Below are 27,943 nucleotides of genomic sequence, written 5' to 3' on the forward strand. Positions count from 1 at the left end.
ACTATAAACTTACTAATATTGTCCTCAGTCTGCACATGCGTGGTTCACAAGCGTTGTCACGAGTCCGTAGTGACCAAGTGCCCCAACATGAAGGACGAAACACACCTCCAGATGTCGTGCCAGACGCCTCGCTTTAGCGTCAATAAAGGAGATTCTGAATGTTAACTATAAACTTACTAATATTGTCCTCAGTCTGCACATGCGTGGTTCACAAGCGTTGTCACGAGTCCGTGGTGACCAAGTGCCCCAACATGAAGGACGAAACACACCTCCAGATGTCGTGCCAGACGCCTCGCTTTAGCGTCAACGTTCCGCACCGCTTTGTGGTGCACAACTACAAGCGGTTCACATTCTGCGACCACTGTGGCTCGCTCCTGTACGGACTGTTCCGGCAGGGTCTACAGTGCGAAGGTAAGCGATTCACATTCTGCGACTACTTTTTTTCCTGTATGGACTTTAACGATAAACAAACGCGTGTTTTCCTTTCGCAATTTTCAGGTTGTAATGGTGGGAGATAGAGAAATGTACCATTGCCTGGGATTGTACCATTTCCCTATATTCCCTGCCATTTTCACCTAAAAATTACGAAAGGAAAATACGACTCAATTCACATTCTTTTTGCAACAAAACAAGGAAATTTCTTTTGAATATCAATTTACCAACATTCCTAAAGAAGTGACTCAAACCATCCTATCTGACAATGTCACGTCCACTATCACTATGTTGAGTGGAAGAGTACAACTGAGTAGTTACTTTAATCGAGTAGCGACCAGTGCCGCATTACCAGTGTAAAAAGAGATTTGAAATATTTCAATTGATTGCAAAGGAGGCACTTAGTAATGCTGTGATGCCTACATAAGTTGTGAAAAAGCTCTGCTTTACCACAAAGAATTTGAGATTCGATTTGATTTGTTTTTCTTTTCTTTCTTTTCTATGTGAGTTCTGCAGTTTATAAATGCATACTAATGATGCGAGTAATCTGGCCAGGTAGAATAGGTCTATTTATAATGTACACACATGTCTATTAATGTAAATAATTGCAGAGAGGCGCTAGGTTGGAAAAGGGAGGTAACGAATTCTCTCCCGTGGACCTTTGTTTGCCCGAGTTCTCTCCTTTACGAGTTCTCTCCCGCGACGATGTCATGCTTGGGAGAGAATACGTACCTAGTTTACAAAACAGCAAAACACAGATTTGGAGAGAACTCGTTGTACTCTACCTGAACGAAAATTGGGTCGGGAGAGAACTCGGTGACGTCCGTTGGAAAATGACCAGGGTTATTCAGGATTGAGGTAGAATTTGGAGGAGAGAACAAAAGAGGAAATCAGAACAGGGAGAGAATAGAAGAGGAGGGAAGAGTTATTCTTTAGCTTTATTTTAAAACAATGAAATATTAATAAAAATTAAAATTACCTTGTAAGCACTAGGCTGCGGGGAAAAGTTTCCCCCCGAAAAAAAAAAAAAAAAAAAAAAAAAAAACAAAATGAGAAAAGGCCCATCCTGTAGAAATTGGTGTTGGGTTATAGATCTCTTCCTAATCTGTAATGTGTCTCAGTCAAGTCATTCTCGGTACTGTCCTGAATTCGATACGGTACCTACCTGTCTCTCAGACAGACGGTCTATTCATCCAGGCTAACGATTCAAGTGTCAAGTCTGATTCAAGTGTCAAGTCTGATTCAAGTGTCAAGTGTCAAGTCTGATTCAAGTGTCACGTCTGATTCAAGTGTCAAGTCTGATTCAAGTGTCAAGTCTGATTCAAGTGTCAAGTCTGATTCAAGTGTCAAGTCTGATTCAAGTGTCAAGTCAGATTCAAGTGTCAAGTCTGATTCATCATCAAATCTCAAGTCCAGAAAACTTTTCTTCGTTTATTTGAAATTATGTAGGTACCTACCTATTTGTATTTGATTTTTTGAACTTTTCTTCGTTTATTTGATTGGCAAAATGATTTTGTCATTCCTGAAGATCTTAGCTCGGGTCACGCCTTGTCAATCTGAATCCTGGACAAAGGTGAGAACCGTCTGGGAACCGTCCGATTTCCGATTGACAAACCGAAGGTACCAGGTTCGATTCCAAGTAGAAAAAGTGGGACAGGGTTAGCCCAGTGGTTTGATAGAGGGAACTATAACTGCTAAGATCTTATCGTCCCGAAAGCGAAGAGAGAAGGAAGACAGGATAGGCGAAAGCCAGCCATTCCGAGAACGAACACTATCCGTTCAGAATAAAATTCGCCCCGGGTGGGAATCGAACCCGCGACCTAGCGCTTATAAGGCAGACGCGCTACCTTACAAGCTAACTAGGAAACTAGGCTGGCTAAAGTACAACTTTACAACGCACAGTTCATTGTTCCTATGGAGATATAGAGAAGAAAGATCATTGCTAATATCTCTTGAAGATGTCATCACGGGGGTGGACACTGTACGAACAACTAATACAGCCATAGAGTGCCATAGCTTCAGGACAATGCAGTCCTGTCCACCTACATTGTCCAGATCAAAGGTTAGGTAAACTGATAGATAAGTTATGGTCTGAAGCAATACCCATTCAAGAGACTAGTTGACTTATTGTTCCAAGAGCCTCGCTAATAGAATAGAGTAATAGACTGAATGAAATAGAATAGAATAGAATATACCTACATATTGTTCAATAGCCTAGCTAATAGCTGTCCGTAATCATTCCATTGTTTTGATTGTGAAGAGTACCTAGGTGTGGTTCATGTAGTAAATTGAGTGTACTTTCTTTTTGTAGGTACACATCCTTAGCAATAATTAATACACAGTGTACCAAGAAAAATAATAGACAACATACATAAAAGAAGAAGAAGAAGAAGAAGAAGAAAAAGAAAAGGTCTTATCGTCCCGAAATTGAAGAATGAAGGAAAGCAGGATAGGAGAAAACCAGCTGTTCCGAGAACGGACATTGTCTGTTCGGAATAAAATCCGCTGCGGGCAGGAATCGAACCCGCGGCTTAGCGCTTACAAGGTAGACTCGCCACCAACCAAACCAAAGTAACTAGTCTGGCAAGGCCTCCTGATCCTGAAAACAACGCAATGGCTCTAAATAGGTAGGTAAAAAAAAATCAAACAGAAAATTAAATCAGTGGGTATATGGTAGATGACTAGGCTAGAAAAAAAGGAAATCCCGAATCATCTCTCCAGTGAAGTAGTTACCTACAAAATATCCCATGTGAAACGAACGACCTTGAATAGACCACAAATCACAATACATACCCCGTAGTAAAATCAGTAGTATTTTTGACCTTGAAATTATAGCAACCCCCCCCTCTTTTGCTTTATGATTTTATGAATGAAAAAATAATCAAAATAATGGCCGTTTTGTGGAACTGGAAAAATGGCAACAGCGCAACAGAATAAACGTGATCCGTTCGTTCAGTGTGGACGAGGCTTGTCAAAAAGTATTGCGTATTGCATAATCAGATGTGATTGTTGGGCGCAATACATGCAAAAGTTCAAGTTGTGTTGTTTACTTTTCTGTTTTGTAGAGATTATTTTTGGAACTTGGAAGTGCCTCCTCTAATCTGGGTTAATTAATCTGACTTTATTCTTGGATTAAATTCGAAAGTAGAGAGTTCAGTTCAATAACCCTTGTGCCCTTGAATTATGAGAATGAAAATCAAGCTCGTACCAAGAATTTTACCCTCAACTCCACACTAAATCCGTAACAGTTCAAATTGAAGTCTGCTGTCAAAAGAATCAGGTATGTAGGTGGTAAATGGTGTTCTGTGTAGGTAGTCTGATTAATATTAATATCATTGTGTTATGTATTGTGTTTTGTTAACCAGAGTTATCTGACTAGTGGGAGGATCTCAAATACTTCTACTTACCTAGACAAATGGTAGGTTATACAGTGAAATCTCTGCCAGTGTGTAGTATGAATGTTCACAAAAGGTGCCAAAAGAACGTTGCCAGCAACTGCGGCATCAATACAAAACAGATGGCGGAAATATTGTCCACCATGGGAATCTCTCCTAACCGATCCAAGGTAAGAATGGGTTAATTAATATTTTTATGCCGCCCCTTTACTGTCCATATTTTTGTCAATACTATTATCTGGCTGGGGGACTTAAACAGGGAGCATATCACCCTAAAATTTCCCTTGCTAAAGGTTGAGTGCGAAGGGCATCCACTCGTATAAATTTTTGTAGCCAAAACCAAATGTCAGCCCAAAGCTGACCTTTGGGATGACATTTGGTTGTCCACAAACATGGGCGGCTGACACAGCCCTGGGGCTGACGAAAAACGCCGACCCCGTCTGAACACGGGAAAAGGCGAAGAAAAAGAATTTGTAATTTATTTGTACAATTTATTTGACATAAAATACATTATATGAGTACGTAGCCTTCAAGACAGTACACTACTCATTCTATTTTAGTTTGTACTAAATTATTACTAATAATAACTAAATTTGTACTAAATTACCAATAATAACTCTTTGTTCTTTTCAGCTATGTCTGGTTCTGGGGACAGTGGCAGTCAAATGCCACAAGAATCCAACACTGTTCAAGATCTACCATCCAAGTATGAAAAGCTGGCAGCAGAGTATGCAAAAGTAAGACCACAATTAAACATAATTATGCAATTCATAATAAAATAGGAGGTGCATTAATAGAAGAATGGCCAATAGCTCCTAATGTAGATGTACTGTAAATTGTACCTACTCATGAAATGTTTCCCCTTTAACAGTATAACAGTGCTTATTTATAGTAGTACTTATAAAGGACTGGAAAGTCCCCTTTCCTTGCATTTTTTTAAGGAGTCTGAGAGATCCACATGTGGAGTTGGAGGTTAATTACCTACCTAAAATCTTTTCTTCTTCTTCTTCTTTTTTAGATCAAAGCACAAGCCATTGTGCTCAAAAAGGCTGTCCTCGAGGAACAAAAACAAAATGGTGATCTCAAACAAACGCTGAGGAGTCAGGAGCAAAGTCTGAGGAAAAATGAGCAAGAGATGGAGTCGCTTGTGTTCAGAAATCAGCAGCTTACAAAACGGGTGACCGTACTTCAGGATGATCTGGAGGAGGAAAGGAAATTGGCGAAAAAAGGTGAGATCAACCTCAGCAGAGGAGTGGTTAGTGGTGTGGACTTTGGATCTGAAGGCTGGTGGTTCAAGTCCATGTCAGAAAATTTAGTGTAGTAGATTAATAGAGAATGGACTGTTTTGACCAGCATATATTCAGCCTGGTCAGGATTGAATGAATTTCCTTTTGAATGAAAAAGGGAAAAATGTAAAGTTAGCATTCTGTACCTAGCTACCTACCAGTCAATGCTTGGAAAATTGAGAACCTATAAAGAGCTGATAAGAAAATAAAGTTGAGAGATGAAATGGAGGAAGTAGACTGCAGAATAAAGCATACCCTAATCTTTAACTATTAGATACTTGGAATTATGTTTTCTGTTCACTCTGTACTTAATTCTTAATAATTAATAAACATCAATTTCTCTTTTCCAGGAGGTAAGAAGCATGACTCAGCCTCTAGCTCTGTATCAGAATACAATGGAGTTCTGGACGAAGATTTCAAACGTCTCATTCAGGAGAATGGGTGAAATGAAGTGATCACCTTTAGTGAGATTCCTCAAAACAAAAGAAGCATGGCAGAAGAATAAAAGCTAGTTAAAATGGTTTGTATCGAACTAGGTTATAAGGTAGAACTGATGACTAAAAGGAGGTACCTTACTAAACTTTTTCTTTCTTTTCTATTTTTCAACAAAAATAAAATCTGAAGATGCCCCAAGACTTAGCAGTCAAGATTCCAGTAGGTATTTGACACTACATATACTAAATTAAACAAAAATGTATAAAAAAAACTTGATTATTCAAAAAAATACAGAACCAATCTCAATAAAATTTAAATATCTTTCTTTAAAATATAGGATCACTTGGTTTGTACTTCCCAATTGACTCTTAATTTGGATAATTAAAATAGGTGAAACAACTGTATGTACTTTTTACCCATAACTAAAGACCTTTTATTGAGAAAGAGGCACCACAAGAGCACCCTTGCTCGACTTGTGGATTATTGCTAATTTGGAAAGCAGACCGAATCAATTCCTGGTGATATTCTATAACTGAGCCTTGGACGTATTCTAGTGATGTTTGAGGGTGAAATGAAGTGATCACCTTTAGTGAGATTCCTCAAAACAAAAGAAGCATGGCAAAAGAATAAAAGCTAGTTAAAATGGTTTGTAAGGTAGAACTGATGACTAAAAGGAGGTACCTTACTAAACTTTTTCTTTCTTTTCTATTTTTCAACAAAAATAAAATCTGAAGATGCCCCAAGACTTAGCAGTCAAGATTCCAGTAGGTATTTGACACTACATATACTAAATTAAACAAAAATGTATAAAAAAAACTTGATTATTCAAAAAAATACAGAACCAATCTCAATAAAATTTAAATATCTTTCTTTAAAATATAGGATCACTTGGTTTGTACTTCCCAATTGACTCTTAATTTGGATAATTAAAATAGGTGAAACAACTGTATGTACTTTTTACCCATAACTAAAGACCTTTTATTGAGAAAGAGGCACCACAAGAGCACCCTTGCTCGACTTGTGGATTATTGCTAATTTGGAAAGCAGACCGAATCAATTCCTGGTGATATTCTATAACTGAGCCTTGGACGTATTCTAGTGATGTTTGATCAATAACAACCTTACAGCCAGACTTCTCATACACTCTGAAATTGGAAAAAGTAAAAAATTAATGGTAAATGAACAGTATAATAAACACAAATCATAAATTTGGAGCTAGTGGCTGGTTTTTTAAAGGCCCTAAATGTTTTCAGGGCTTTTTTTTATTTATTTAAAAGCTATCCTGATCAGGTACTTGCACAATGAAACAATGGCACTTCTTTTAGTGAGAGAAAAACAATCAGGTCAAATTCATAGGGGGAAAATGCTGAGAACCAACCTGTCCTCATCAGATACTTGAGTGTCCAACTCAAACTTGTACTGAAAGCCAGAACATCCTCCCCCCTCGACAATAATTCTCAGGAAACTACCATCCGTGGAGATCTCTTTCAGTTTTTTGATACACGAGTCGTGAATGACCAAATCCTTGAGTGTGGAAGCAGACACAGGTTTTTCCGATGGAGAACTTGTACTGTATGGAGACAGAGTGGGTATCTGCAATGCTCTGTCTCTTTCAGTTTTTTGATACACGAGTCGTGAATGACCAAATCCTTGAGTGTGGAAGCAGACACAGGTTTTTCCGATGGAGAACTTGTGCTGTATGGAGACAGAGTGGGTACCTGCAATGCTCTGAAATGTATGAAAAACAATGTTCCATGAGTAAAAAGGTACCTACTGTGTTTAGTCAAATTAAATTGAAGGGTAGTAGGTTTGTAAAGGGAAAAGTATGGTGTTGGGCTTTACAAAAAGTTACAAATAATTAGACAAATCAAGTTAGTAGAATTTTGCCATGACTCCTCCCTTGACTAATTTACTTGTAACTTTTAAGGATAGCATTCCCATTAAGCATAGATGGACACTAGGTCCACGGGAATAGATGAGAGGGTTCATTACCAAGTCTTATCTCTTAATCCTGTGTGGAATGAAAGATTTGAACATGAAGTTCACAAAGCTATCAACCTTGGACTGACAGTGTTCCACGATGCTGCCATCCCTCCTGTGATCAGACCATCAAATTTAAGATAGTCATGTCACGTGAGCTCACGTGATAGTAGTGTGTTTCTACCTTGTGTTTTCCCCGAGCTACGTGTGTGATCAGACTGAGAAACACACTAATGTCACATGACGTGAGCTCACGTGATAGTAGTGTGTTTCTACCTTTAGTTTCCCAAGCTACATACGTGATCAGACTGATCTGATCAGGCATGTAGTTCACCACTTGTCTTACAAGTACTGGCTCGTCTAAATCCACCTCTACGTTAAAGTTTCTTGGAAGTTTAGCTAAATGTCCTGCTATCTCAAACAGAACTACATTCCTGACTTTGATGAATTACTTACACAAGAGTTTTACTTAAATGGTTTCCTTCTATGACATGTAATATTACATCACAACTTTGGTGATTCATATGCTACAGAAAGTTGATTCATATGCCAACAAGGTCAACAATCAAGGAAAGTAGATCCTAAGTTATTGATTTCTTTGCAAATGCAGATGCATTAAAAATGACCAATAACAGTAGGTCCTTGGGTAATTGTCTCACAAGTCCCCCCCCCCCATAAAAAGAAAAAGAAGGAAAAAATCCAAGTACCTAATCTAACAAATCTTAAATATCAATCAGCATTATGAACAAAGTACCTACTTATATTCTGTTGATCTAATATTCTGTACTATCCATTTAGAAATGTTGAAACTTTTTGCACACTCAGTAGAAGGTAGAGAGACAGATCAGTTAAATGAAGTCTACCTAGTGAGAGAATTATGTGTTCATGTTGTCAGCAAGGTTTAATTAAGATCTATTATAAGGTGCATGCTACTTTTCACACTTATTCAGAGTCCTAGAGCTGACTAGGTGAGGTCAATGAAATAAGGCTCTACCTACCTACTCATCAGAATAAATTGTTAATTATTAAATTTATTATTACCTTTTGCATATTATTAGGTAGTTAGGTACCTAGATAATATTATCTTCTTTTTTTTTTTTAATTTGAGACCCTAAAACAATGGCTCCTTGGTCCTCCCCTTTTTCAGCACATGTACTTCCCAGGGCTGTATCCAGGGATTCAAATTTTTGGAGCCATAGGGGGGGGGGGGGCTTTGCCCCCCCCAAATATGGCCCTGGTACTTACTTTGACTTGAAACAAGTGCCAGTTACCCACCTCAATGTGAACCTACTTGTAAAGGAGGGGATCTCTCCCCTCCTTTACAAGTAGGAGAGAGAGAGAGAGAGAGAGAGAGAGAGAGAGAGAGAGAGTGTGATTGAGTGAGAGAAAAAGAGGGAGAAAGAAAGTTTTTTATTATTATTATTATTATTTTTTTTTTTTACTGGATCAGAGTTGACCAACATTAACAAGTTTTAAATCTGCCAATCTCAACTATAATGACTTGGGTTCTTACTTAATATTTTGACTGTACTTAACTTCTGTTTTAGGTGGACTTGGAACCCCAAGGGAGACTTCGCCTACGAGTGGATCTCGTGTTTACTACAAAAGGTAAGAATCTACTTACACTCATCTAATCATTTCAGATAGCAAAAAGGTATAGCTGCCTGCTAGACATCTTTTACTCTAATACCTATCATGTGCTTGTTTTCTGTGTCCACTCTTGTCTCTTAGTGTTGGAGGGTTGGGGTTTAAAACCCTTTGGACGGCCAGAATTAATATCTTGGCTCCGTCCATGTCTTACCTAAGCGTTTGTATTTGCAGTCCGTAGGTGATAATAGCCCAACTTTCTTCGTCGAAATAAAACTTAGAAATCACTTCTTTCGTTCAATCAGTAGAAACACGTAGGTTTCGTACAAGTCAGACCCGTCGAACATTAGAAATGTAGACGCACGACTGTTAGTAGCGCCTGTAAAACCAGATCTATGAAAATGATAGAGTGTCTATGGAGAGATCTATGAAAATGATAGTGTCCATTTTCATAGGTGTGGTTTTGCAGCCGACTACGCGCTACTAAAAGTAGTCGCGCGTCTACGCTTCTGATGGGACGGGCCTCACTCTTGCTTCACGTAAAACTGACGTAAATGCTCGATCTCCAAGTTGAGTAGATACCTATTACGTACTTATGTCTTGCTTTTGTTTTCAAACCTAACATCTTGTAGATAAGATCGTTTGTTTACAAATCTCGAACGACAAATGTATCGCTTGAACTAAGCGAAACGGTCGCTTTGCAAACGTCAAGTAAAAACAACGATCAATTCAGGTTCCGTATTAGATGCTTTTATCTTGATTTGTATGTAATGTCCAGCCTAGTTGGCTTGGAGGGGAGCGTCTGCCTTGTAAGCACTAGGTCCCGGGTTCGATTCCCGTCTCGGGAGGATCTTATCCTAAACAACTACTTAAGGTCTTATCCTTATCGTCCCGAAATCGAAGAGAGGACAGGATGGGAGAAAGCCAAACGTTCTGAGAACGAACCTTATCTGTTAAGGATAAAGCTTATTTTCGTCCCCAAATTTCCGACTTGGCTCTTTGTAATTTATTTGTACAATTTATTTGACATAAAATACATAATATGAGTACAATGTATAGGTAAAGATAACAGTATTATTTATGTATTTAAAAAGATAAGGAAAAAAAGCAGTGTACTCTTCTCACACTAAGAGGAAAAATTCCCCTTGTTTTGTGAGAAGAACAGGGAGCAAGATATGAATTTTGTACTTGATGTCCACAGACTTCAGGTCAATCAGGTTCCAGTGTTATGCTAGGAGACAAAGGTCTAGGAGGTGGCAGCACATCTCCTACATCAGCCGATGATGATGTCAAATGCGACGACAAGCGGAAGAATTCCAACGAGTCGGGTAAGCTTAATTTAGCCGTCCCTGAGTCTTGTCTCGAAGAAATGAAAACAGAAAACTAAAAACGAGAGAAAATATTAAACGCAGGAAAAGTTTTGCTGGCCTTTTTCGATTGCAAATATTTCAACGGGTTACTTTCTGGTGTTCTCGTGTTGACCCAGCACCTAAATGGGAAGTATTGTGTCTCTTCCTCCTCTCGCCCATCTGATGAGAGGCATACTACGGGATGGGCATGCTACGTCACTAACGTCACAGACCACTTGCGTCCAATGTAGCAGTTGTTTCATTGCTACGAAATAAAAACGGCGGTGGAACACTCATCTTTTAAAAAATCAACAAAAATGTGGAAATTTATACCAGAATTGTGTTTTTTTTTCACACCTGGGCCCTTTTACATGAAACCTTTCACTTACTTTGCATGCAAAAAAAAACCTGCCTCGAGGCAAAAACTTTACATATAGGCCGTTGTTCTTCTGAAATTTTACTCGAATCTTCACGAAGTTGGTCGAAAAAAAAACTACTTCCGATTTTCTCCCTGATGTTTGATCAATAACAACCTTACAGCCAGACTTCTCATACACTCTGAAATTGGAAAAAGTAAAAAATTAATGGTAAATGAACAGTCTAATAAATACAAATCATAAATTTGGAGCTAGTGGCTGGGTAAAATTATTTTTTAACAACTAAAGGCCCTAAATATTTTTAGGGCTTTTTTTTTTATTTATTTGAAAGCTATCCTGATCAGGTACTTGCACAATGAAATGATGGCACTTCTTTTAGTGAGGGAAAAACAATCAGGTCAAATTTGTAGGAGGAAAATGCTGAGAACCAACCTGTCCTCATCAGATACTTGAGTGTCCAACTCAAACTTGTACTGAAAGCCAGAACATCCTCCCCCCTCGACGATAATTCTCAGGAAACTACCATCGGTGGAGATCTCTTTCAGTTTTTTGATACACGAGTCATGAATGACCAAATCCTTGAGTGTGGAAGCAGACACAGGTTTTTCCGATGGAGAACTTGTGCTGTATGGAGACACAGTGGGTATCTGCAATGCTCTAAAATGTATGAAAAACAATGTTCCATGAGTAAAAAGGTACTGTGTTTAGTCAAATGAAATTGAAGGGTAGTAGGTTTGTAAAGGGAAAAGTATGGTGTTGGGCTTTACAAAAAGTTACAAATAATTAGACAAATCAAGTAGAATTTTGCCATGACTCCTCCCTTGACAAATTTACTTGTAACTTTTAAGGATAGCATTCCCATTAAGCATAGATGGACACTAGGTCCACGGGAATAAAAAAATGAGAGCGTTCATTACCAAGTCTTATCTCTTCTCAGTAGGTTCATAAAACCGCGCGATCCTTATCATCGATTTTCTTCTGGAGCCTGCGCAGTAATGTGAAAATAGTAAACACAAATCAGCTGCTTTGAAAAAGTGAAAATTAAAAAAAAAAAAAAAAATTCAAGGCTTTTTTTGCAGAACTGAAGTTGAACTTGATTTTCCTATTTCTCACGGAATCGGACGCTTATGACTAGAATAGGAAAGTGACCTACTCATTCATGCAGTTTAATTTCTCTTGAGAAAATTCTATCAAGCAGTTTCAAGGCTTCAAAAAACAAAATTACCTGAATTTCGGAGATACACGTAAAAAGATTCGACAAACTCCTGCCATTTTGAAAATTTCACAAAAAATATTTTCCAGTGTTGCCACACTTCCTAGTGATTAGAAAAAAATCCAGTCCTAAAATCAGGACTGATCAAACAAACCGGAAACCGCTCTCTGATCTGGACGCGGCTCGCTGATCATTTCTGATTAGTGCGTGATTACGGTGATTCTGTTATCGCAGGAGTTTTCAAATTCAGGTTTTTGGTGTGATTTTCAAAATTCTTTTCAAATTTCGCATTTTTTGCCTGATTTTCTGCACCGTTTCGTGTGTTGGCTTCGTCAGTTTCCAGCAAGGAATTGTGGGGCAATTAATTATAGTGCAGTAAATTTTTATCACTATCGACATGATAGCCTTGTTTTCCAGAGTTTGTTTAAACTTTTTGCAATGTTCAGCTCGCTTTTGCTAGGGAATTGTATTTAGTTTTAGTGTAAAGCTTAACTTCTTTCTCATCTGTGATTTTTTCAAATGTTTACGGGAACTGTTCGCATAAAAATATGCGAAGCTTGTGGACTGAGACCAACAGACTTTCAGAAAAGGCACACAATGGCTTTTGGAAACAAACCAGAGGATCAACCAATAGACCCTTATGTTTCCATAGATGTCGACGAAAACCATCTGGACCGATCAAGCACCAAACCCAAAACATTTGATCCTGTGTGGAATGAAAGATTTGAACATGAAGTTCACAAAGCTATCAACCTTGGACTGACAGTGTTCCACGATGCTGCCATCCCTCCAGATGACTTTGTAGCTAATTGTGTTATACCCTTTGATCAACTCCTTAGCCGAGAAAGAGATGTTGCTGACTTTTGGGTAAGTTTCTTGGAAGTTTAGCTAAATGTCCTGCTATCTCAAACAGAACTACATTCCTGACTTTGATGAATTACTTACACAAGAGTTTTAAATGGTTTCCTTCTATGACATGTAATATTACATCACAACTTTTGTGATTCATATGCTACAGAAAGTTGATTCATATGCCAACAAAATCAACAATCAAGGAAAGTAGATCCTAAGTTATTGATTTCTTTGCAAATGCAGATGCATTAAAAATGACCAATAACAGTAGGTCCTTAATTGTCTCACAAGTCCCCCCCCATAAAAAGAAAAAGAAGGAAAAAATCCAAGTACCTAATCTAACAAATCTTGAATATCAATCAGCATTATGAACAAAGTACCTACTTATATTCTGTTGATCTAATATTCTGTACTATCCATTTAGAAATGTTGAAACTTTTTGCACACTCAGTAGAAGGTAGAGAGACAGATCAGTTAAATGAAGTCTACCTAGTGAGAGAATTATGAGTTCATGTTGTCAGCAAGGTTTAATTAAGATCTATTATAAGGCGCATGCTACTTTTCACACTTACATTTAGAAATGTTGAAACTTTTTGCACACTCAGTAGAAGGTAGAGAGACAGATCAGTTAAATGAAGTCTACCTAGTGAGAGAATTATGTGTTCATGTTGTCAGCAAGGTTTAATTAAGATCTATTATAAGGCGCATGCTACTTTTCACACTTATTCACACCTAGTGAGAGAATTATGTGTTCATGTTGTCAGCAAGGTTTAATTAAGATCTATTATAAGGTGCATGCTACTTTTCACACTTATTCAGAGTCCTAGAGCTGACTAGGTGAGGTCAATGAAATAAGGCTCTACCTACCTACTCATCAGAATAAATTGTTAATTATTAAATTTATTATTACCTTTTGCATATTATTAGGTAGTTAGGTACCTAGATAATATTATCTTCTTCTTTTTTTTTTTAATTTGAGACCCTAAAACAATGGCTCCTTGGTCCTCCCCTAGCCAGGGATTCAAATTTTTGGGGCCATAGGGGGGGGGGGGTCTTTGCCCCCCCCAAATATGGCCCTGGTACTTACTTTGACTTGAAACAAGTGCCAGTTACCCACCTCAATGTGAACCTACTTGTAAAGGAGGGGATCTCTCCCCTCCTTTACAAGTAGGAGAGAGAGAGAGAGAGAGAGAGAGAGAGAGAGAGAGAGAGTGTGATTGAGTGAGAGAAAAAGAGGGAGAAAGAAAGTTTTTTATTATTATTATTATTATTTTTTTTTTTTACTGGATCAGAGTTGACCAACATTAACAAGTTTTAAATCTGCCAATCTCAACTATAATGACTTGGGTTCTTACTTAATATTTTGACTGTACTTAACTTCTGTTTTAGGTGGACTTGGAACCCCAAGGGAGACTTCGCCTACGAGTGGATCTCGTGTTTACTACAAAAGGTAAGAATCTACTTACTTACACTCATCTAATCATTTCAGATAGCAAAAAGGTATAGCTGCCTGCTAGACATCTTTTACTCTAATACCTATCATGTGCTTGTTTTCTCTGTCCACTCTTGTATCTCAGTGTTGGAAGGATTGTTTAAAAACCCTTTCGACGGCCAGAATTAATATCTTGGCTCCGTCCATGTCTTACCTAAGCGTTTGTATTTGCAGTCCGTAGGTGATAATAGCCCAACTTTCTTCGTCGAAATAAAACTTAGAAATCACTTCTTTCGTTCAATCAGTAGAAATACCTAGGTTTCGTACAAGTCAGACCCGTCGAACATTGGAAACGTAGACGCACGACTGTTAGTAGCGCCTGTAAAACCAGATCTATGAAAATGATAGAGTGTCTATGGAGAGATCTATGAAAATGATAGAGTGTCCATTTTCATAGGTGTGGTTTTGCAGCCGACTACGCGCTACTAAAAGTAGTCGCGCGTCTACGCTTCTGATGGGACGGGCCTCACTCTTGCTTCACGTAAAACTGACGTAAATGCTCGATCTCCAAGTTGAGTAGATACCTATTACGTACTTATGTCTTGCTTTTGTTTTCAAACCTAACATCTTGTAGATAAGATCGTTTGTTTACAAATCTCGAACGACAAATGTATCGCTTGAACTAAGCGAAACGGTCGCTTTGCAAACGTCAAGTAAAAACAACGATCAATTCAGGTTCCGTATTAGATGCTTTTATCTTGATTTGTATGTAATGTCCAGCCTAGTTGGCTTGGAGGGGAGCGTCTGCCTTGTAAGCACTAGGTCCCGGGTTCGATTCCCGTCTCGGGAGGATCTTATCCTAAACAACTACTTAAGGTCTTATCCTTATCGTCCCGAAATCGAAGAGAGGACAGGATGGGAGAAAGCCAAACGTTCTGAGAACGAACCTTATCTGTTAAGGATAAAGCTTATTTTCGTCCCCAAATTTCCGACTTGGCTCATTCTTCCGGGTACAGTAATAAAATAAAATACTGCTTCTAGTATTTATTATAAATCAAACATAAACTACATACATACTCGTATGTTTATATTTTTACTTTCATTGATTGTGATGATTTCATTCTACATGCCGATCAGATGATGTGTGATTGCCTTGTTTATATTCCCATGTCAAGTTTTATTTACTTCTGATTGATTTGTCAGAATAACTTTCAATGTCATAATTTCTCTCTTGAATCTTTCATTCTTTCCTATCGTTGTGCAATTTTCCCATGTGAATTTTCTTCGTATTCTTCGAAAGCGATATTTCTTGTGTAAAAACTTTGTTTCTTACAACTGTTCTTATTCCTTTTGTTTACAACTTGGATTGTGTGATTTGTATTACTCGTATTGTCAGTATTAAGTACCTACCTTTTTTCTGAAACTTTGTCAAAAAATTGATTTTAAAATGTATTTTTTAAAAGTGTTAATGAATATTGGTGGCTAATCTTGTGAACAATAAAAACCCGGCTTTTATTTCGACTTGAGCCTTTTTTTTGTCTGAAACTTATCGTAGAATGGACTTTAAAACAAAACATTATTTCAAGGTGTTACCTAGTGAAAACTGTTTGCTAATCTTTTAACCGCCTTTTATATCTTGTCGATTTATCGAATTATCTTTTACATTTGCTAGTTTTCATTACATCTTATCGTACAAAAGAAGGACGTGTTTTCATTCTTTATTCAATTGACATTTCTTCAACGACCGATTTTGTTTATATATTTTCAAAGTTTGTCATCTGTTCATTAAGCTTCTTACCTCTTTATCAAAATGAAAATCAGTACCATTTTCCAGTTGCTATTCCCCAGTTTCAAGCTATGCTGCTCTCATGTGGGTAAGGTATCCGCATATTTTCGTTCCACCAAAAGTGCGAGGATTACGACGATATAGGCCACTGAATCAACTGATTCTACAAATTTAACCCAGAGCCAATCAAGGATTGAAGTAGATTGAATCCTTTAAATTAAAGCCTGATTAATCCCTTATCACATATCCTCAACATATCAATATCTACTGTCTGATATAAATACCGAGAACCGGCGTGAACGACCTGGGATTCCAGAGTTGAAACGCCTTATTCGAAAAAAAAAGCCTGGTTAGATTCTAGGGCAGCATGCATGTCTTTTAAGCTAGGCCCCGAATTCGATTCCCGCCCGAGAGGAAATTTGTCCTAAACAGATAAGGTTCGTTCTCGGAACGGCTACCTTTCTCCTATCCTATCCTAATCCTCCTTCCACCGATTTCGGGACAATATAACCTCCGTTTAGTCCGGGGGCCAAGTGTAAATCCGGTTTAGGTTTAACTCTCGGTTGCAATCTGCTTGGTTGATTTTTATAAATTCAAAAAAAAAAAAAAAAAAAAAAAAAAAAAAAGTAGCTTAAACCGAGATTTTTTTTTAGATTTAATTAAAAATTAACGGAGTGTTTTCTTCTGCATCCATGGTGTAAACACTTTGTGACCCCGGACCTTTAAGCTTTAAGAATGAAAAAATTGTATCCCATTAACCCTTGTTGTTGTCTTGTTGTTTTCTAATTTCTAAAGCTTGTAACCCCTCTATCTAATTGAAAATCACTTTTCTTCTATCCTATCCTCCTTCTCCCACCGACTTCGGTACGATACATATAACTTCCGTTTTAAAGAAAGGAAAAAAAAAATCCTATTAACAGTATTAACCCTTGCTGTTGTCTTGTCCCCCAGCCGAGCAGAAGAAAGAGTTCAAGGAGGGCACCGGATTCAATCGACGTCGCGGTGCGATGCGACGTCGCATACATCAGATCAACGGACACAAGTTCATGGCGACCTTCCTGCGACAGCCCACCTTCTGCTCGCACTGTCGCGAGTTCATCTGGTGAGTAGCGAGCTGTTCTGTTGAACTTGTTATTTTATAAATCTTGAAAATTAAAATCCCCGCCGCACCGGGTTAATTATCTAGACCCGCTTGATAGTTGATTTAGCTCTACAATAGAATATATCTTGTTTATCCTGCTCGAATGAGACTAAAAAGTCCCTTTACCCCAGCAGTCTAAACAAGATCTTATGTACCTATACATTGTGTGGGTTGATTTGTGCTTGTAACCCTACTGAATAAACCAGAATAAAGCTTAATAAAGTAGTAAAATAAAATGAATCCTGTGTGGAATGAAAGATTTGAACATGAAGTTCACAAAGCTATCAACCTTGGACTGACAGTGTTCCACGATGCTGCCATCCCTCCAGATGACTTTGTAGCTAATTGTGTTATACCCTTTGATCAACTCCTTAGCCGAGAAAGAGATGTTGCTGACTTTTGGGTAAGTTTCTTGATGAAATTTTAAGCATTTCTATTGAGATCAGCGTGTTTCGAACTTCCTTTATCAGCGAAGAAAAAAAAAAGTGGTTGAGCCCCATTTAAAATATTCTCGAAAAATTAAAATCCCCGCTGGGTTAATTATCTAGACCCCTTGATAGTTGATTGTGCTCTAGTCAACTCGAATCTAGTGTAACATTAAGTTGGATTTAGCCATTTAGCCCATCTCATCTCTGTGGTCCAGTTGGTGAGAGGACTGACTCTCAATCGTGAGGTGCTCGGTTCGAATCCCGGCCGAGGCGGACATTTTCGAACCAAACTTTTCCGTTCCCGCCAACAAGGGAGAGTCAACTTTATCTGGAAAATCAACTTGAATTGTAACATCAAACATCAAATTTAAGATAGTCATGTCACGTGAGCTCACGTGATAGTAGTGTGTTTCTACCTTGTGTTTTCCCCGAGCTACAGGCGTGATCAGACTGAGAGACACACTAATGTCACATGACGTGAGCTCACGTGATAGTAGTGTGTTTCTACCTTGTGTTTTCCCCGAGCTACAGGCGTGATCAAACTGAGAAACACTAATGTCACATAACGTGAGCTCACGTGATAGTAGTGTGTTTCTACCTTTAGTTTCCCGAGCTACATACGTGATCAGACTGAGAAACACACTAATGTCACATGACGTGAGCTCACGTGATAGTAGTGTGTTTCTACCTTTAGTTTCCCGAGCTACATACGTGATCAGACTGATCTGATCAGGCACGTAGTTCACCACTTGTCTTACAAGTACTGGCTTGTCTAAATCCACCTCTAGGTTACAGCTGGCATCTAGGCACTAAGGTCTGTGTATTAGCTACCTAATAATGTCACACTAAACATATTAGACACTGGAGGCAGTTTGATAACTATGTGTCCTAGATATGCTACTAATCTGTTTGAATGCTCTCTTGATTACAGGGGCATAGGAAAGCAAGGCTATCAGTGCCAAGGTATGTTCATAAAATATGTTACATAATTATATTAGTCTCCTGTATGTATAAAACTGTAAAATATAGTACCTAGTAGTTACCTATGCAAATTAGATCGTTTGTTTTAAATTATTACTACTATTGGCTTTTTTTCTACACATATTCCGGTTTAGGTTAGGTGGTAGAAAACGCCTCCGGCGTTAACCTCGCCTAGTGGTTACCTTCCACTCAAGAGTCTATTATTATTATTATTATTATTAGCTTGAGTCAGCTCCCATGACGTAGTGGTCACTGAACTTGCCTTGAGATCAGGGTTCGATTCCTGGCGGGGTCAAAAAAAAAATGTATCATTCGAATGATTGATTCCGTGACTGGCCGTTGCGGGGCCCACTCAGCCTCGTGAGGAAAATGAGTAGCTAATAAATAATATGTAATATAAATGCGCACAGTGACCGGTGCCACGATGGTAGGTAAATATTGGGAGCTGGATTATCGAGATATTTGGAAAAATCCTACCATTCTGTAGTGAGCACCCAAGTTGTGATATACCTATTAACACAAAGAAACGCCATTTATTGTTATCAATTAGTAGGTACCTCCTACAAATAAATAGTCATACTATGATGATATACCTACCTATTAAATTTCCGGCTAATGTAAGTGAAGACCAAATCGGAGTTGTGAAAGTGGAGGACTTGCGAGTGACGAAAGTTGCAGTGCCTACTGCAAGCTGCAAGTTGTACAGTATATAGCAGTGCAAGTTGTATGGTCGTGGTACATTTTCAGTTCATGACTAAGAACCCGAGCAAGAGGTTAGGCTGTGTTCAAAATCAGGGGTGTGAGGCTGCCATCAGACAGCATGCATTCTTCCGAGATATGAACTGGGATGACCTGGAGGCGCGCCGAATCAAGGCTCCGTTCAAACCTAAAATTGTAAGTGTGCTCTGCTTTTTTATTTTTTGGGACATATTGGACCGAACGAAGTGAAGTTGCAAGGGCCCAATTCATTAACAAAATTCTAGTTCTCAAGTTGTACTGAAGCATCAATTCCAAACATCTCATGAGCCAGCCTAGTTAGCGCGTCTGCCTTTTAAGCGCTAGGCCGCGGGTTCTATTCCCACCCGGGGCGAATTTTATATGAACGGATAATGTTCGTTCTCGGAATGGCTGGCTTTCTCCTATCCTGTCTTCCTTCTCTCTTCGATTTCGGGATGATAAGACCTTAGCAGTTACAGTTCCCTCTATCAAATCTCTTAAAAAAAAAAAAAAAAAAAAAAAAAAAAAATCTGATGGGCCAAATTTTGTTTCAATCTAATTTGAGAGCGAGAAATTTTGTCCATAAAAGCGGCATTGAATTTGTTCATCATATTTACTTTTCTTATCCTTTAGGAAAGAAAGTATTCTTCATCGCAATTTCTTCAGTACATACAACGTTTATGTATTTTCTTCGTACAATTTCAACTTCTCACCCTCCTCCCTTGTTTGTTTCCTCCACAGAAAAGTAAAAAGGATGTCATGAATTTCGACTCGGAGTTCACCAAGGAGGATCCGGTCCTCACGCCCATAGCGGCGGATGTCGTGCGGTCCATCAATCAGGACGAGTTCCGCGGGTTCTCCTTCATCAATCCAGACTACTATACGGGTCGGATGGCAGCAGGCAGTGGCGGACGGGAATAAAAACCGCATCCGCACGAAAAAACCCGCACGGAGCGGAAAAAACGCAGAGTTGGAGCGAAAAAAATCCTACGCCTGAGGCGAAATACCGCATAAACTTCAATTATTGGACTGCTGGGGCGAAATACCGCACTACAGCATGAAATGGGACAACCGGAGCGGAAAACCGTACAGCTACAGGACCAAATGGGACGACACCTGTAGCCGAAAATCACACGACCAAAGTTGAAAACCGCAGATTCCGAATGGGAAAACGGCTCATCTGGGGGTGAACACCATACAGCTAACGTAAAAAAAAACACACATCGTTGGAGCGTAAAACCCCGTAGCCACAGCGGAAAACCAAATACTGGCAGTGGAAAACCACACAGCTTTAGCGGAAAACTTACTGGTTGAGGTGTAAGGCAACCCTAACCTTGAGGGAAAATGCTGAAGCCCTGACTAAGAGCAGGGTTTACCAAATCAGGATTGAAATCATTCTAGGATTGAGCTATGCTTAATACCCAGTTCAATCTTGAATTGAAGTCAACTCTGACTTCGTAATACGCGGTCCAAGGCTAATATCCCGAAAGGGAATTTTGCATAGAGGACGTAGAGATAACGGACGACAGAGGGAAGCAACGTGTTCAAACCGCACTGAGCTGAAGGCAAAAACCTATTGTAAAGTTTGACACATTCTTTTTCTTCACCTTTTCCCGTGTACAGACGGGGTCGGCGTTTTTCGTCAGCCTCTCAATCAGCCCTGACTTGGGTGATTGCTTTGGGGGGAAGCAACGTGTTCAAACCGCACTGAGCTGAAGGCAAAAACCTATTGTAAAGTTTGACACATTCTTTTTCTTCACCTTTTCCCGTGCACAGACGGGGTCGGCGTTTTTCGTCACCCTCTCATTCAGCCCTGACTTGGGTGATTGCTTTGGACTGACATTTGATTTTGGCGACAAATTTTACGAGTGGATGCCCTTCGCACTCAACCTTTGCTATTATTACACTTATATCTAAAGTTAATGATCCGATCATTTATTTCCTCAGGAGCGTCTGTTCTTCGTGATGGAGTATGTGAATGGAGGAGATCTCATGTTTCAAATTCAGAGAGCCAGGAAATTCGACGAACCTCGCGCTAGATTCTATGCTGCCGAGGTAAGTAGGTACACTATGTTCTTTTGATAGCGCCACAGGCCTTTTTTTTTAATTACCTGCTGTCTTTTTAGCGCTTACAAGGCAGACGCGCTATTCCAACCAAAGCTAACTATAACCTAACGCTTTCAAGGCAGGCCTTACTCATCCGTCCCTCAGGCATATCTGTTCTCATCTAATAGTCAGCTTTAAAAATATAGAGAGAGGATGGTGTTGTCGAAGTAAGATGTATGTAGGAGTTGTAGTTGTCGAAATAATATGTAGGAATTGTAGGATGTACCTACTTACTTTCTTCTTGCTTTCTTTCTTTTCTTGTGTACCAGTAACATGTACATTTTTTTCTATTAATTCCTGCACAAGCTTAATAGCTCAATAAACCTAGAGCTGAATCCTCCTCGTCTAAAACTTGAGCAAAAATAGGTAAAGGTAAATATTAACTTGCCGTGACGTCAAACTTCACGATTTACCGGTATTTTTTAAATCGATTTATCTCGGGCTCTAGAAGTCGTAGAAGAAAAAGAAAAATTTCGTTGGTCCTCATTTTTCCTGCTCTATGACTTTTCAAGATCACCCAAGTAAGCGCAACTGATCTATTAGGCTAGATGAGCGACCGAAGAGAGTTCTTCATTTTCACTCGACGCCTTTTCAATTTGTCATCGTTGCTCCACAAAGGTTTATGCGATTTGAATGAAATTTAAGTTGCCACACAGAATGTCCCGGGTTCGCAGCCTATCATAGACAATCCCCTCCCCAGCGTTATTCCGTCAGACCACTTGACTCGGCGTAGCTGTGATTAGCTGATAAGTCGAGTGCTGATAAATACTTTCATACCTTCCTACCCGCTATCCGTATCGTCAGTTTGTCCCTGAATATTTCGCTGCTTGAGGTAACGAGCAATATCAAATTCTCCCCAAATCGTAGAAGAAAAAGAAAAATTCCGTTGGTCCTCATTTTTCCTGCTCTACGACTTTGAAACATCACCCAAGTAAGCGCAACTGATCTATTAAATGTATTTCTAGACCGGATACAAATTTTACATTAGAACTGCAAGTGTGAAGGGAATTTTCGGACTTACCAGTATAAACAAGATACATATATTCTATTCTAAACTATTCTACTGTTGTGTTGTGTTGCAGGTGACGCTTGCCTTACAGTTTCTACATCGTCATGGCGTTGTGTACAGAGATCTGAAGCTGGATAATATTCTACTTGATGCAGAGGGTCATTGTAAGCTAGCCGACTTCGGCATGTGCAAGGTAAGAATCATGCTTTGTACTTTCTATGGCTATTTTTCCTGTTAATGTCTTATCCCTTTAAGTCTGGCTGGCGAATTTCAAACGGGGAGTAGATCAGCTTAGTCTGGCTAGGGGACTTCAAACAGGGATTATACCTCAGCTTAGAAGAAAAGGAAAAGATGGGTGTTTCACTGCCGTTCTTACTTCGTAGCAATGGACCAACTGCTACATTAGACGCGAACAGTAATATGAACAAATCCAACTCTTATGATGTAAGGGTGTTAAAGTAAAAAGAATAAAATAGGTACATGTAGGGTCTTACGTTAGGAACAATCTGCTACTTTTCCGTCGATAACTATATAGTCTGTGACAGCTATGCCTTTTCCTGGGATCTTTTGGGCTCTAGACCCAAATCCAACTCTTATGATGTAAGGGTGTTAAAGTAAAAAGAATAAAATAGGTACATGTAGGGTCTTACGTTAGGAACAATCTGCTACACTTCCGTCGAAAACTATAGTCTGTGACAGCTATGCCTTTTCCTGGGATCTTTTGGGCTCTAGACTAGACCATGGAGCCAGCAAACTAGCAAAGGCCATGTTGAGTCAGTTTAATATTGAAGTGGCGTGGGGTGACACATGCTCAATGAGCATTGCTCATGTACTCATCATTATTGCTCATCACTAGTAAGGTGTGTTAGGTTTGTGATTACCGTGCTCATTATTACATTGATGTAGTGAGTTAGTCACACGGTGCTGAGCTAAAATCCAACCTATAGAATGGGTGTAATCTTGTGATAACCGCATTAGATCGATATGTGAATAGTCAATATTGTACAATGTTCCTATAACTGAGTCTAATCCTAAAACATAATACTGTTCTAATGCTTAAGTCTAATGAATAAAGTCATCAGCTCAGTGACGGATATAGGAAGGGGAGAATACACTCTTGGGTGTGGTAAATCCGTCACTGATAAGGAGGGTGAAAAATAATGATAAGACTCTGTTGAAGGAAACCACTTGACGCATTAGATCGATATGTGAATAGTCAATATTGTACAATGTTCCTACAACAGGGTTTTGTAGGTTCTAATGTTCGGATTCTGGAGTTTTAATCAATATCAATATGTAAGCAATCACCCTGACAGTTAACAATGAGCATTTATTCATGATAACTTAACGTGTTAACCCAGGTTATTTAACATCAATTTGTAATAACACCCATGTACGTTTATTAGGTCCATGTCCCCTCCCCCCTTGTCAATATTTATCCCGAACAAACATCGCCAAGACAAGAGAGAGAGGTTCATTATTATAACCTTTGTTCTAGTTTTGGTTTATTGAATAAAGCAATACCTACCTATAACCTAGAATTTATACAAATTGATTTTATTATTGGAGTATTTGACATCAATCGAAAAATTCTCTCATCTATCCCAGAAGTAGAAGCTACTGCTACATAATGCATAGGTAATAATAATAATAGACTCTTGAGTGGAAGGTAACCACTAGGCGAGGTGTAAGCTAGCCGATTTCGGCATGTGCAAGGTAAGAATCATGCTTTGTACTTTCTATGGCTATTTTTCCTGTTAATGTCTTATCCCTTTTAGTCTGGCTGGCGAATTTCAAACGGGGAGTAGATCAGCTTAGTCTGGCTGGGGGACTTTAAGTAAGGAGTACACCTCAGCTTAGTCTGGCTGGGGGACTTTAAACAGGGAGTAGACCAGCTTAGTCTGGCTGGGGGACTTTAAACAGGGAGTATACCAGCTTAGTCTGGCTGGCGAAATTCAAACAGGGAGTAGACCAGCTTAGTCTGGCTGAGGGACTTCAAAGAGGGAGGATACCAGCCTGAAATTTCCCTTGCTAAATAAATAGCCAAGGTTGAGTTCGAAGCTTCGAAGGGCTTCCGCTCGTAAAAAAAAATTGTAGCCAAAACCAAATGTCAGCCCAAACCTATCACCAGGGCTGATTGAGAGATAAAAGAAAATCACTGACGCCGTCGTGGTTAGCACGGTTTACTCTGAATCTGGAGGTTGGTGGTTCAAGTCCAAGTTAAGTCAAGTTGTAGAAGTCGTAGCGTAGAGTATTAAGCGGGGAATGACATTTATGTCAAGCATTTGTACTTAACTCGCACTTCGTGCTCGGGAGGGGGGCTTCGCCATTCAATTCTATTTCTCAGGAGGGTATCCTAGACGGGGCAACCACCACCACGTTCTGCGGCACGCCAGACTACATCGCCCCCGAGATTCTGCAAGAGTTAGACTATGGCCCCTCCGTCGACTGGTGGGCCTTGGGGGTCCTCATGTACGAAATGATGGCCGGACAGCCTCCCTTCGAGGCGGACAATGAGGATGACCTATTCGAATCTATTCTACACGATGATGTACTCTATCCCGTGTGGCTGAGCAAGGAGGCAGTGGCCATACTCAAAGGCGTAAGTACTCTTATTGATGCTTACTTGACTCCATACAGGAAAAACCCACTCCGAGGCTTTTCTGTAGAGGCCAACAGCCCCAAAGGATGGGTCTAGCTTATACGAATTTATTGATCGATATGTGTTTGTTAAGGGACAGTTTTTACTTGAAAGAACTATAGAAAATGAGAACCTACGGAATATTTCTTTTTCTTTCACGAATCACTAGAGAGATGGCTAAATCGATTAGAAAACTAGTGTTAACTTTTGATGGCGTCATGATTTACTGTATTTAATATTTGACGTCACGATAGAGGTGAAAAAAGCCAATTCAAAAGCAACGAGACAAAAATATTTTCAAACTTTGTTATTCGTATTCATAACGTCACCACTGTTCAAATTTAGATGTTTATTTTTCGCTCTTAGTACATCATGGAATTTCACATTCAATTCCACATTCCTTTTTTTTTTTTTTTTTCATCCAAACGCATTGAATTATGTTTTGTTTTTACATATAAATTTAATCCCTCCTATTTTTTCTCCATATAACTAATTCCCCCTATTCTTTCTCATTTTCAGTTCATGACTAAGAACCCGAGCAAGAGGTTAGGCTGTGTTCAAAATCAGGGGTGTGAGGCTGCCATCAGACAGCATGCATTTTTCCGAGATATGAACTGGGATGATCTGGAGGCGCGCCGAATCAAGGCTCCGTTCAAACCTAAAATTGTAAGTGTACTCTGCTTTTTATTTTTTGGGACATATTGGACCGAACGAAAAATAAAAGGAATTTTAATTGTGTTAAGCATAAATGCTTGTCACAAATGTCGTTCCCTGCTTAATGCACTACGCTAAATTTTATGGCTTGACTTGAACTCGAACCACCAACCTCCAGATCCGAAGTCCACCGCGCTAACCACTACACCACTGAGGTTGGTTCATTAACAAAATTCTAGTTCTCAAGTTGTACTGAAGCATCGATTCCAAACATCTCATGAGCCAGCCTAGTTAGCTCGAATACCAACGCGTCTGCCTTTTAAGCGCTAGGCCGCGGGTTCTGTTCCCGCCCCGGGCGAATTTTATCCTGAACGGATAATGTTCGTTCTCGGAATGGCTGGCTTTCTCCTATCCTGTTTTCCTTCTCTCTTCGATGTCGGGACGATAAGACCTTAGCAGTTACAGTTTCCTCTATCAAATCTCTTAAAAAAAAAAAAAAAATCTGATGGGCCAAAATTTGTTTCAGTCTAACTTGAGAGCGAGAAATTTTGTCCATAAAAGTTGCATTGAATTTGTTCATCATATTTTTTACTTTTCTTATCCTTTAGGAAGGAAAGTATTCTTCATCGCAATTTCTTCAGTACATACAACATTTATGTATTTTCTTCGTACAATTTCAACTTCTCACCCTCGTCCCTTGTTTGTTTCCTCCACAGAAAAGTAAAAAGGATGTCATGAATTTCGACTCGGAGTTCACCAAGGAGGATCCGGTCCTCACGCCCATAGCGGCGGACGTAGTCAGATCCATCAATCAGGACGAGTTCCGCGGGTTCTCCTTCATCAATCCAGACTACTATACGGGTCGGATGGCAGCGGGCAGTGGCGGACGGGAATAAAAACCGCATCCGCACGAAAAAAACCCGCACGGAGCGGAAAAAACGCAGAGTTGGAGCGAAAAAAATCGTACGCCTGAGGCGAAATACCGCATAAACTTCAATTGGACTGCTGGGGTAAAAAAACCGCACTTCAGCATGAAATGGGACAGCCGGAGCGGAAAACCGTATAGCTACAGGATCAAATGGGACGACACCTGTAGCCGAAAATCACACGACCAAAGTTGAAAACCGCAGATTCCGAACGGGAAAACGGCTCATCTGGGGGTGAACACCATACAGCTAACGTAAGGGTTAGGTGGTAGAAAACGCCTCCGGCGTTAACCTCGCCTAGTGGTTACCTTCCACTCAAGAGTCTATTATTATTATTATTATTAGCTTGAGTCAGCTCCCATGACGTAGTGGTCACTGAACTTGCCTTGAGACCAGGGTTCGATTCTTGGCGGGGTCAAAAAAAAAAATGTATCATTCAAATGATTGATTCCGTGACTGGCCGTTGCGGGGCCCACTCAGCCTCGTGAGGAAAATGAGTAGCTATGTAATATAAATGCGCACAGTGACCGGTGCCAGGATGGTAGGTAAATATTGGGAGCTGGATTATCGAGATATTTGGAAAAATCCTACAATTCTGTAGTGAGCACCCAAGTTGTGATATACTCGTACCTACTAACACAAACGTCATTTATTATTGTTATCAATTAGTAGGTACCTCCTACAAATAAATAGTCATGCTATGATGATATACCTACCTATTAAATTTCCGGCTAATGTAAGTGAAGACCTAATCCAGGGTTTATACGCGACCTGGAAAAACTGGAAAACCTGGAATAGTCATGGAATCTGAAAATCGGCAAAAAGTCATGGAAAATCGTGAAAATTTAAAGAAAACCTGGAATAGTCATGGAATTTCATTCCTGGAAAAGCGTATAAACTCTTTAATCCTTTGTTCCTCATTTCCAGGCTCGGATGGGGAGAAGACATCTGGAGGTGGTAGCGGACGAGGCAGTTCAGGCGGGGACAGGAAGGTGGGACTAGAGGACTTTCATTTCATCAAGGTCCTGGGCAAGGGGAGCTTTGGAAAGGTAAGTTGTCAACACCGAGGTGTACGCAGTCAAGGTGCTAAAGAAAGATGTCAGAGTTCTTGCACATCAATCTTTTGCTGTTTTCTGCAGCGAACTCGGGTTAACGAATTCTCGCGAATTGTCCGTTCACGAGTTGTACGGTCCACACAAAATTCGGTACACTAGGC

The 27,943-nt window shown here is 39.5% G+C and overlaps 3 protein-coding genes and 1 long non-coding RNA gene across 5 annotated transcripts; 2 read left to right on the forward strand and 2 right to left on the reverse strand.

Annotated features, from left to right (window-relative positions):
- Positions 1-3,499: 3,499 nt before the first annotated feature.
- On the forward strand, positions 3,500-5,558 carry LOC103510985 (protein phosphatase 1 regulatory subunit 21). The gene is made up of 4 exons (XM_008475693.2): positions 3,500-3,712; positions 4,461-4,564; positions 4,846-5,056; positions 5,464-5,558. Exons 2-4 carry the CDS (start codon positions 4,463-4,465, stop codon positions 5,556-5,558), a joined length of 408 nt encoding a protein of 135 aa, XP_008473915.1. The 5' UTR covers positions 3,500-3,712; positions 4,461-4,462.
- Positions 5,559-5,738: 180 nt separating this feature from the next.
- LOC103510979 (iron-sulfur cluster assembly 2 homolog, mitochondrial) lies at positions 5,739-12,192 on the reverse strand. Of its 2 annotated transcripts, none has more exons than XM_017444806.2 (4): positions 12,067-12,192; positions 6,927-7,151; positions 6,632-6,693; positions 5,739-6,086 (listed from the first exon to the last, which is right to left on the reverse strand). In XM_017444806.2, the coding sequence occupies exons 1-4, from the start codon at positions 12,111-12,113 to the stop codon at positions 5,971-5,973; spliced, it is 450 nt and encodes a 149-aa protein (XP_017300295.1). In that variant the 5' UTR covers positions 12,114-12,192; the 3' UTR covers positions 5,739-5,970. The 2 variants fall into 2 exon arrangements, with proteins under 2 accessions (XP_017300295.1, XP_017300297.1); XM_017444808.2 differs by lacking the exons at positions 6,632-6,693; positions 6,927-7,151 and adding exons at positions 10,981-11,022; positions 11,274-11,498 and having other exon boundaries at positions 5,739-6,106; positions 12,067-12,143.
- On the reverse strand, positions 7,159-9,457 carry LOC113468164. Its single transcript, XR_003392016.1, has 2 exons — positions 9,330-9,457; positions 7,159-7,276 (listed from the first exon to the last, which is right to left on the reverse strand). It is a non-coding gene; the product is annotated as an uncharacterized LOC113468164 (long non-coding RNA).
- A 125-nt stretch (positions 12,193-12,317) lies between the features above and the next one.
- LOC103510986 (protein kinase C-like) lies at positions 12,318-26,985 on the forward strand. The gene is made up of 12 exons (XM_026824882.1): positions 12,318-12,921; positions 14,296-14,356; positions 17,076-17,226; positions 18,625-18,656; positions 19,085-19,101; positions 19,422-19,568; positions 20,133-20,298; positions 21,316-21,446; positions 22,580-22,699; positions 24,854-25,108; positions 25,667-25,813; positions 26,518-26,985. Exons 1-12 carry the CDS (start codon positions 12,574-12,576, stop codon positions 26,695-26,697), a joined length of 1,755 nt encoding a protein of 584 aa, XP_026680683.1. The 5' UTR covers positions 12,318-12,573; the 3' UTR covers positions 26,698-26,985.
- The last annotated feature ends 958 nt before the right edge of the window (positions 26,986-27,943 follow it).

This window comes from Diaphorina citri, unplaced genomic scaffold (assembly GCF_000475195.1).
Source record: "Diaphorina citri unplaced genomic scaffold, Diaci psyllid genome assembly version 1.1 scaffold662, whole genome shotgun sequence".
Taxonomy (NCBI): domain Eukaryota; kingdom Metazoa; phylum Arthropoda; class Insecta; order Hemiptera; family Psyllidae; genus Diaphorina; species Diaphorina citri.